This window comes from Mustela nigripes, chromosome 3, assembly GCF_022355385.1.
Source record: "Mustela nigripes isolate SB6536 chromosome 3, MUSNIG.SB6536, whole genome shotgun sequence".
Taxonomy (NCBI): domain Eukaryota; kingdom Metazoa; phylum Chordata; class Mammalia; order Carnivora; family Mustelidae; genus Mustela; species Mustela nigripes.
In genome coordinates, this window is record NC_081559.1 from 110522428 (window position 1) to 110533614 (window position 11187).

Here is an 11187-nt window from a genome sequence, read left to right on the forward strand (position 1 = left end):
TTCCTCCTCAGCCTATTATTCTAGGGAAACTGATGGAACACATTCTGCTTGACAATTCTTCTGAAACACTGCACTCCCATTCTTAAAATGAAGAGATCGTGGGGGCCCACAATGACAGGCTAGTGAAAGACCTCTGCCCTTGAACTGAAGATGCTTGAGGCCCTGAGGGAAAGAGCCTGGTCTTCTCAGCCTCGGCCCTCCCTGACCCAAGGAGGGACCCACTAGGGACCCAGAGACTCTAGAGCTTCACTTAGCCAGGTAGAGGTCCTCCTGGCTTGGTGGGGTTTGGGAGCGTCACTTGAGAAGTGTGCGAGCCTGATGCCCTTCACCTGCTCACTCACCATCTGCAGTGGTTCCTTTCAGCTCAGCGTGCAGCAGCAGTGGGCGTAGCCAGAGCAGGGCTGTGGCCAGCACACAGGCCCCCTGCCAGCCTGGGCCTGAGCCCTTGGCTTGGGCGCTTGCCATCCGGCCATTCCACGACCGTCTCCCGGATGTGTGGACTGCTAGGCACGAGGCTGAGGGGGCCTCTGGGAAACCGCCTCCCACGGTAAGAAGTGTCTCCTTCCCAGTCCACCCTGAGGCCTGCTTGGATAGTCAGATAAGTCAGTAGACCTCATGTACCTGTAGCCAGGAGCCCCGGGGCTGATGGGGGAAGCAGAGGGCACATAGGGTGTTCTGCCCAGGGACCCCAGTTTGATGGCAGAGACATCAAGGCAGTTATGTGTATGCCCAGGAATATGCACTAATGGTTAGAGCCTAAGCACTTCGATGATGTCACCAAATATTTCTAACTGGCTTTCAAGATCTAATCCCTTCATTTCTGCCCCTTCCCCATTCACATAATTAAGTCATACCACCATGGATAATTTCCCTTTTTTAAACTCACTCGTGCAAAACAGCATGGCATAGTCATGGGTGGATACTTCATCAGAAGGGCATTATGCAAGGGTATGGGTTGTATAGGAAGTCCAACTTCTGGCTGCTAACCCCTCATGTTCTTCTCAAATGAAAAATTATTTGCTATCTCCCAACAACCCCAAGGATCTCATTCCATTCCTGTATCAACTCTAAATTCAGAGTTATCTGTTAAAGGAGGTCACTAAGAGGACATGACCATTAGTTGATCTGATAACTGGACCCAGGCATCAAAGGCTCTTCCCTTTCTTCCTTGGCCTTGGAATATATACTCTGCCTACCAAGTGGGAGCTGCTTAAAGGACACAGCCTTGAGAGAGAAAGATGTTGCTGAGAACTTCTGGGCTAAAATGTGTGACTGAACCAGTAAAGGCTTCTTCTTCTTCTTCTTTTAAGATTTTATTTATTTATTAGGCAGAGAGAGAGAGAGAGAGAACACAAGCAGGGGGAGTGGCAAGCAGAGGGAGAGGGAGAAGCAGGCTCTCCCCTAAGCAGGGAGTCCGATGCAGGGCTCAATCCCAGGACCCGGGGATCAGGGCCTGAGCCAAAGGCAGACACTTAACAACTGAGCCACCCAGGCACCCCCAGTAAAGTCTTCTATATAAACTTTAAGATCATGGCCTGCCAGTGTAGAGATTCAATCATCTTGTGATCCCCCAAGACAAGCCTCATACCTAAATTCCCTTGCAAATTAAACCTGCCATCTACCAATCTGTAGCAACCTGCCTCTTTCTCTAGCCTCTCCTTGGCCTCCGTGTCCAGGGGCCAGGCTGTAAGCCAACCTCATCTCAATGTAAACATTTCATCAGCTCCTAGTCCAAAATCTCATTATTGAAATTCTTTAAGTTAGGTGAGGATGAGGTTCTAAGATTTAACTCATTAAACATAGTTCTTAACCACAGTTCTTCCTCTATTTATGGAACTACCTACTCAACATTCCCAACATAGGATGGTAAGACAGGCCAGGAAGGGGATAAAAATCACAGGATCACCATTCGAAGAGGGAGGAGGAGAGGAGATGGAAAGCAAAAAAGAGTTACTGTCTGTCCTACTGGGCAAGGTCTCAAGGCCTTAGGAAAAAAATCTCTGTGACTCTTGACTCTGCCCTTTGAACTCTTGGTCATCCTTCCTTTTTTATTTATTTATTTTTAAATTTTAATACTTGTTTCTTTCTTACTCTCTGAACTGTTTTATTTTTCTTTCCCTTTTCCTTACTTTTTCTTGCCCTTTAATATTTCCTTAAACTTAACAGGAAATCTCCAAAATCTATAAAAAGAACATTTGTAGTGCTTTAGAGATTTACCTGAGTGAAATTCTGATTTTTCCTGTGAAAGTAATGCAGTCCTTAATTGATAATTTCATGAATTATAGGTGCAATCTCAATGACTATATTTTATTTATTTTTTTAAAGATTTTTATTTATTTATTTGACAGAGAGAGATCACAAGTAGGCAGAGAGGCAGACAGAGAGAGAGAGGAGGAAGCAGGCTCCCCACTGAGCAGAAAGCCCGATGTGGGGCTTGATCCCAGGACCCTGGGATCATGACCTGAGCCGAAGGCAGAGGCCTTAACCTACTGAGCCACCCAGGCGCCCCTCAATGACTATATTTTAAAGAACTTTTATTTTTTATTTTTTTTATTTTTTATTTTTTTTAGATTTTATTTATTTATTTGACAGAGAGAAATCACAAGTAGTCGGAGAGGCAGGCAGAGAGAGAGAGGGAAGCAGGCTCCCTGCTGAGCAGAGAGCCCGATGCGGGACTCGATCCCAGGACCCTGAGATCATGACCTGGGCCGAAGGCAGCGGCTTAACCCACTGAGCCACCCAGGCGCCCCTAAAGAACTTTTAAAATACTCCTCTAAAGTCATTTGAAGTAATGGAGACTCAGTGTAAAAATCACAAAGAAATTAATAATAGTGAACACTTATACCTGTCCTTTTGTGGGAGGGAAGGAGCACATAGTTGCACAAAATTTGCACCTGAATAGTTCTGTCAGCTTGCTTCTGCCTAGTGTAGAGCTGAGGGTCCAACTTCCATTTTGTATTTTCTCTGATCCCTGTCAGTACCAGACCTTCATACTCCTGCTGACATCAGCTCCAGAATTTTGTGGTCCTTGTGTGGATTTCACTAGTTTTCACAGTGCTAGACAGAACCACATCCACATGTATTTTTGAGTTAATTAATCCAAATTAGCTTCCTATTGAGAAGTTATGTACATACCCTCCATCCCCCCCCCCCCCCCCCCCAACTACACACACAAAAGCTTATCACCCTGGATGCACAAGGACGACAGGAAGCCCCAGTTCAGATGCATCTTCTCTCTCTTTATTTCCGCAAGTCTACACACTTATATACGCTTACATGACCAATCAGTGAGCAGGGTACAGGAGGGAGCGAATCAGGCTGCGCACCTAAACGAACAACTTTTGCTAGCAACCAATGCTGTTTACCTCCTCTTTGGGCATTCCGTTTAGTCTCATGAGGCAACTTTTATTGGCAACTCGCCAGGCGCCATCTTTTAATGGCGGAGGCCGCCCTGGCCAGGAGCCTGCCTCCGACAAAAGCTGAAAACCCTAATATTAGGAAGAGACATAGAAGACAAGATTGAGAGTTTCGAAGGGAAGCTAGAGAAAGCCAACAGAATGGGGAGGGTGGGGAGGCATAATTATTGGTCCTCAAAGGAGGCATCAGAAGTTGGGGAATGGAGGCATTGCAGAAGCTAGGAATAACAATTGGGCATACCAGGCAAGTATGTCTGAGGAAAAAGGCAGCCTCCCAAAGAGAAGCCACAGGAAAACTGTTTTCATGGAATGTGGGAGATAACAGGGACTTTGTAAAGAATGAGGTACAGGAGATTTACTGCTCACCATCTGGGCTGCTTCTGAAATGCTCAGGGGGATCATGTCATCTCCACAATTATGTACATTGGCAGTTTGCAGGTGAGGAAACTGAATCCAAGGAAAATGAACCATTGCATAGGAAACACAGTGACAGGATTCAGCCCCCAGGTCGGCTGATGCCCCCCTATGTCCTGCTTTTAGTCAATCAGAGCCCTAATCTTTTCTCCTGCTTGTCGCAACTCCATGCTATTTCCAAGAGAATGAAGAAGATAGGCTTAGGACAGGGCTGCCACCATTGTGAGCTGGGAGGGTCTGGAAAAATGGAGGGTGTGCTATGAGCAGAGGCAGGTGCAGAGGAGCAAGCACTGTGAGGTCACACCTGGGGGAATGGACTGTCTTAATTCCTACTCAACATGAGGAACCAGCATCCCAGAGAGGCAAAATGACAAGCAGGTGGGTCAGTGCCAGAACTGGACCCAGCTAGCAGACTCTAGAACTCGTGACCAGAGGCATAGTTCCACACAGCCTCTCTGCAGGCTCCACTCAGCAACAACGTACAAGTGCTGGGAGAGGACAGCACCTTCCCTAGCTTTTTCACGCTCAGTCAGGTTTTTCCACATTCTCTTTCCTCCAGTAGTAAATTCCTCTTGAGCTTTGCCACAAGGTGGCAGCATTAAACTGTTTGAGATTGCCTTAATGAGCTTTTATCTCCAGACCTAGGACATGGCATCCATCCTCTTAGGTACACTGATTTTCAGGTAGTTACTCTTTCCACCATTCCTAGCTTTAGTGTACCCATGTCCCTACAACCTCCCCACCATTTGCAACCATCCCAGACTCTTTAATGGCTCCCCCTGCATCCTTCCCCACCAAGTGGAAACTCACTCTCTCTAGGAATTCCCTAGTCACTTTGTGGGGAGTTTTAAAAACATTGTCTTCCTCTGTTCTGTCCTGTGGGTGTGCTGTCCCCCTTTCTCATCCTCCTGTTGCACTACAAGCTCCCTCAAGGCTGAAGCTGCGTTCTTGTGCGTGTGTGACACAGCCTCATTGTGGAGAGAGGATGTGTAGCAGGGCTACTGCCCCTGAGGCTCTTGATGGTCTCTCCCTCCCCAGCCATAGAGGGCAGGGCCAGGAAGAGCCTGATCCACCCACACCCTGAGCACATTTTCCCCTCTCTGTGACCTCTGGATGTCTTCAGTTCATTGCAGGTGCTCATGCCTCAGACAAGACTCTGTGCACAGTGGTACCATCCATTTCCTAAATGAAGATACCCCATCCCACCTACATGTTGCCTGCAAAAGGAAAATCCTGACGAATATTGTGATTCCTCATAGTCAAGCAATAGTACTTCTAAAGAAACATCATATATGTACATACAGAAACTCCTCATAATTGCTTTCCTTGAAATACTATACACATCCATCTAGAGCTAAAGGATAAAGTGTGGTGATATGGTCAGAGAATGAAATGCTATAGGGCATTTTCATAGAATGAAAGAGATCTGTGTGGAAAAAAACCCTGGCCTACAATGTATAACATTGGGTAAAAAATGCAATAGCAGAATTAAATCACAGTACAATTAAATCACAGTACAAGCATGAACATCAGTACTATATAAGTTTTGGGAACCATATGTTGGCAGTGAAAGTTTAAATACATGAACAAGAGGAATACAGACCAAATTCAGAGTGGATGCTGCTCCCTGGATATGTAGGAAAGGGAAAAGAACGAATAGTGTACAATATTTTATTTATCTACATATGTAATAATAAAATGATATATAAAATTATTGGAAGCAAATATGGCAAAACATGAACATTTGTTAATTTTAGATAGTAGGTCCAGGAGCATTTGTTAATTCTTTTCCACATTTTCAATGTATTTTAAATAGTCTACAATGATAATAAAAGAACAGAGTGTGGTATATGAACCTTCAAAATTAAATAAATGGACAAAATAAATCCCAAGTGTGAACCAAATAGTACAGGAAGCATCAGGGTGTTGTGATGGAGAGGACCTGCATCTACAGAAGACAGGAAGGAACGGCCTCTAGAGCAGAGGCAGGAACAAGCTGAAGGGATTGGCCATGGAGGAGCATGCCAGGTAGAGAGGACTTAGTGCGAACAGACTGGGCTGAGAGAGCAATGGGTAGTTGCTATGTAGGGAGGAGTGGCCACAGGGCTTCTTCAACTAGGATAGAACCAACCAGGGTGATTTTCCAGGCTTTATGGAGGGCTTTTGGGGTCCTTAACTACAGGCAGAGTTAAAGAGGCTTTTCAAAGGTGTCCCCTGTATGCTAAAATCCAATAAAATAAACTTACTTAAAGCCTCAGTGAGTGCATGAATAAAAAGTGTCTCTGACAACTGAAAGGCTGATGGACACCCTAATGTGAGTAGAAGGTGAGTTGTGGGATGGCCCTGAGGAGCAGGAGGCACTCAGGTTTGCATATGTGCAAAGAAGACCAAACACTATGGTCTTTCCCTGCCATCTGTCCCAACCAGACTCCAGGTGCTATCATCCATTTATTTATTATTCCAGGATTTTCCAGGTAGGAGTGCTGAGCCAGCAACACCATCTAAAGGGGGAAAAGGGCATGCAGGTAAATAAGCTCTAGCCCTGCACTCGAGTAGTTCAGCGTGGTAGAGAGTCAAGTCAATAACTGAACACAGGAGATGTAGAGAGTAGTACGGGATATGGGAGCTCTCAGGATTTTAATTTCTCTCTCATCAGTATATATTATTTAATTATTTTAAAAATCTGGGTTTAACCAGTGGCAGATGACATTTTAATACTTTTTGATTATGGATTAAAAATCTGCTAATTCTAAAGGAATCAGTATGATGGAGATCTCTAAGACCTCACGGACAGTTCTTGGAAAGTGGCATATCTACTGATGGAAAAGTCAACTGAGGACCTTTCTTCAGAGAAGCATTCTTCTTCTACCCATGTGGTACATCACAAAGAGACCTCACTCTGCTTCCAGGTCTCCTCCAGCCCATTGCCCATCTGGATGTCAGCTCTGTCCTCACAGAAGGTAAATTTTGTCCTGTCGCTCTGAAGTATAAATTACCTCCCCTCTCCACCCACCCCGCTCCTGCCACAGCCAACATGACCCAAAGGCACTGCTGGGTCCTTAATCCTCCTGGATCTGCTCAAACTGGATTCCTCACTCTGAACTTCTACCCCACCTCTTCTTTGTCTAAGTCCCTGGCCTTAAGGACAGGCCATTTAAACCTCAGCCTGGCATTACCTGATGAGGTGGCAGTGATCACAATGATGGTGAGAATGGTAAGGAGGAGGAGGAAGATTATGGTGATATGGTGATGATGATAATGGCAAAGATGATGCAGGAATGACAGTGATGAAATAAGGATGGGAGTAATGGGATGGTGACAGTGATGCTGACATGGTGATAATAATGGTGATGATGAAGATACGAGGATTGAAAATGAATAAACACACAAACAAACAGAAATCAGAACCAAACCTATAAATACAGAGAACAAGCTTATGGCTGTAGAGGGAAGAGGGTGAAGGGATGGATGAATGCATTAAGGGGAGAGGGAGCTACTGGCTTCAGTTATTGGATAAATAAGTCACGAGGCTGAAAGACACAGCCAGGGAATACAGTCAATGGTGCTGTGACAGTGTTATATGGTGACAGATGGTAGCTACACTTGTGAGCAGCACAGCATGACATATAGACTCATTGAATCACTATGTTGTACAGCTGAAATTAATGTAATACTGTGTGTTAACTGTACTCAAAAACCAAACAATAAATTAAAAAGTTAAAATAGATGTGTGTACTGAAATGCTGACAGAAATGATGGTGGTAAGAAGAGTCTAGCACCAGTGCCAGCTAGGAAGGCAGTGGCAGGAAGACTGTCTGGGACGCTGATGAAGAGGATGGAAACAACACATTATTTGGAGTCAGACATCATTTACAAGTCACCTGTAAACACCTATGCTCTAATATTTTTTGGGTGCCTTTGAGAAAATGCCTTGATCTCACATGTGCCTCAGTTTCCTTGCCGTGTAAAGGATTCCTAAAGGTGAAATGATGTCTATAAAAGTGCCTGGCACCCAGGAGATTCACTTTCAGTTTCCTTTGTTTCTCCTTGACATACATGCATGCAGCTAGGCATGTGAAGTGGAGGTTCTCTCCACTGCTTCATTCCTGCAGCTTGGTCAGGTGACATGGCCTGTTGCTGAGAGACATTGTATTGCTGCTAAGAGCCCAAGAGTTCCCATTTAGATCGTTCACTCCAACTTGAGAGTCTTGGCTGCTGGCTGCCTGTGGGCACTGCTACGTAAGCAGGGGTTCTGCTCACGGCTACCACCGTCACTGCCCAGTACCCATACCTGTCAGTCTTGAACTTCGCTCTAATACCACAGTGAGTAGTTCCTATTCACTACCAAATCTGGGGGACACAGCAGCAGGGCTTTTGCATGTCCTGGGAAAGATAGCTTCTTCCTGGTCCTGAACCTTCCCACAATGTGATTATACACAAGGCACTTAACCTCTTTGGGCTCCATTTCTCACCTTAAATCTGTCTTGCTGGAACAATGCAAGATTCCTGTATCATCATGTGGCAGTGCCTATATGCAGTAGATGCCCACAGTGAAGACGTGTGCAGTCACTGTTAGCTTCTGTCTCTCTCCTTTGGTGGGGGGCAGAGCATAGGGGCCCATCCACTTGGTGGTTTGAATTTGCTGGCCTCAACTTTGTCCATAGTTTCAGTTTATCTCCAGCTTCCTGGAGGGTGCCTTCTGGCTGGTCCCTGGATAGGGACTGTCCTAGCATTCCAATGCTTTAGATATGTCACACATGGTGAAGATTTTATTTCTAAAGTGACTTGTAGATTCATTAACCTGCACTACTCATTTCCCCTATATCAGTATGTAGTTTTCTATAGCATCCATAATGTGAAGTCTTCAGTTTCTACACTGCTGAGAAAGAAAAGGGAGGAAAAAGGTGTGTGCCCATGTAGTCAGAGGGTCCTTAGATGAGGCAGGGTCTGGTGTGTTACTTGCTAGATCTGGTCCAGGTGGCTTTCATATGAGGCTAGGCCTCTTATGGTTCAACGTCTAAAATTTTTGTTTCTCTCTGATCTTAAGAACATTCTGCCTATGCTCAGGAAGGCACCAGCTCTGTGGTGGCTCCTTCCCAAGGCTCAGCCTGGTGTTGGGCTGGGGCCTGGAGAGAGACTGCAGAGGGATTGGAGGGGTGTGGCACAAGCAGCAGGTCCCTGGGGCATGGAGCAACTAGTGCACTCTGTCTACAGTGAGGACAAGGGAGGTCTGTGGAGCAGAGATGACCCAAGCCTCTGGAAAGTGTGGTAAGGTAAGGACTTATATGAATTGAGCATTTATTCCAGGCTATATGTTGCATTAAGTATGTTACCACTAGATTTTTGCAACAATTCCATGAGGTACGTATGAGCAGCATTCATATTTCACAGATAAGAAAACAAATATAGAGAGCTTCCCAAAGTCTCAGAGCCAGGATCTCAAGAGCAGAAAGCATGCTCATCTAAACCGGATGGGAGACACTTCTCAAAAGATCAGTGACCATGTGACCATACATCATGGTAACAGCCTGATCCATTTAGTTGTACCCATGAACACGTGACCAGGACAGCTGGCAGATGTGTATGAATGTAGGAACCCCTGGGTGAGCAGAATTTTGCTTTGTTGTTTTATTTTTGTTTAACAGTCATTCCTAAGGCCTGCTCAAGCACAGCACTTCTACAGAGGAGTAGCACCAACAGAACCCTTGCATGGGAGATATGCACCCTGGGAAGGTACAGAGCAAACCATCTGTGAGAAAGCCTGCCATTCCTGCCAGGAAGCGGGAGGGATCAGCAGACATCCTAGCGCCTGGACACAACAGCCTAGCCAGCCTCTGATCAGCTCATCAGTGAGACCCCTGCATGCTCCAGTTAGCCAGCAATGCCTCCCTGAGCCTTGGAGACCTGAGGGTGGCTGTCTCCATGCTGTGCTGGCTGTTCCTCACCTCAAGCCCGCTGGCTATAGCCACACTTGCTCTGAGCTCTCTGCTGCTGGTAACCTTCCTGCAGAGCCAGAGACTTTGGCAAGAGCCCCACTACCTGCTGCTGGCTAACATCCTGCTCTCAGATCTGGCCTACCTTGTCTTCCACGTGATCATCTCCTCCAGCAACCTGGGTAGCTGGCTCCTGGGCTGCACTGCTTGTGGTGTTCTCACAGATGCCATCTTTTCTGCCTCTATCAGCACCATCCTGTCCATGGCCACTGTGCTGCACACCTACCTGGCAGCTGTTTATCCTCTGCACTATTTCTCCTTCATGTCTTATGAGGCTGCCCAGAAAGTGGTGGCCCTCATCTAGTTGGTAGCCTGCTCATTTGGCTTAGCAAGAGCCAGAATGCCAGGTTAGAACAAGAGGCCTCATGCATCCTTCATGGACACTGAACCAGGCCATGACCCCCGGGTCACTGTCACTGACACCTGGATTTTATGCATTCTCTTTCTTTGCACAGCTCTCATCATTAACTGTTCTGGAGGATCTATGCAGAGACCAGGACTTCAGGCATCTGGGTTCAGGGTTATTCCCGGGCCAAGGGTACCATGCTTATCCACACAGTGCTAATCATGCTATATGTTATCCCAGTTGTGGTGTTTTCCATGGACATCTTGCTAACCAAGTAATACCACACTGATGTCAGAACTCATATGTGGATCATGGCAGCCAACAACAAGGTGCTCATGATGTTTCCTCATGCCATGCTCTCATATCTGTATACACTCCGTTACTGGCAGCAGCTGGGGACAGTCCAGGGCCACTTCTCATCCAGGAGGACATCTGCAGTATTCCTTAGAGCCACAGACATCACAGTCTAGCAGACTTAGGTTAAAAATTATATGTTGGGTGCCTTAGCATCCAATTATTGACAAGTCAAAGAACTATGAAATATACTTGTGCAACAGGACCTTTTTTCACATTTTATTTTATTTTTTTTTTCAGTATTCCAGCATTCATTGTTTATGCACCACACCCAGTGCTCCATGCAATACTGCCCTCCATAATACCCATCACCAGGCTCACCCAACCCCCCCATCCTCCTCCCCTCCAAAACCCTCAGTTTGCAACAGGATTTTAAAGATGACCTCAACTGATGGTTTTCAACATTTCAAAAGTTTTTAAGTAGAGAAAGCTCATTCTCACTGAAGTGAAGATTTTCTACTTGAAAATGAAAACAAAGAAGTGATTCGGCAGAGCTCTGATAAAAATGGGGGTAAGAGGGGGAGGAGTCAAGATGGCGGAGAAGTAGCAAGCTGAGACTGCTTCAGCTAGCCGGAGATCAGCTAGATACCTTATCTAAAGATTGCAAACACCTGAAAATCCATCGGCAGATCGAAGAGAAGAAGAACAGCAATTCTGGAAACAG

General features: G+C 45.9%; 1 protein-coding gene across 1 annotated transcript; it reads left to right on the forward strand.

The window, feature by feature from the left end:
* Nucleotides 1–6864: 6864 nt before the first annotated feature.
* GPR148 (G protein-coupled receptor 148) lies at nucleotides 6865–10639 on the forward strand. The gene is given in 6 exon segments (XM_059395501.1): nucleotides 6865–7044; nucleotides 9476–9563; nucleotides 9685–10137; nucleotides 10140–10197; nucleotides 10199–10293; nucleotides 10296–10639. Coding segments are annotated over 6 exon segments (1218 nt in total).
* The last annotated feature ends 548 nt before the right edge of the window (nucleotides 10640–11187 follow it).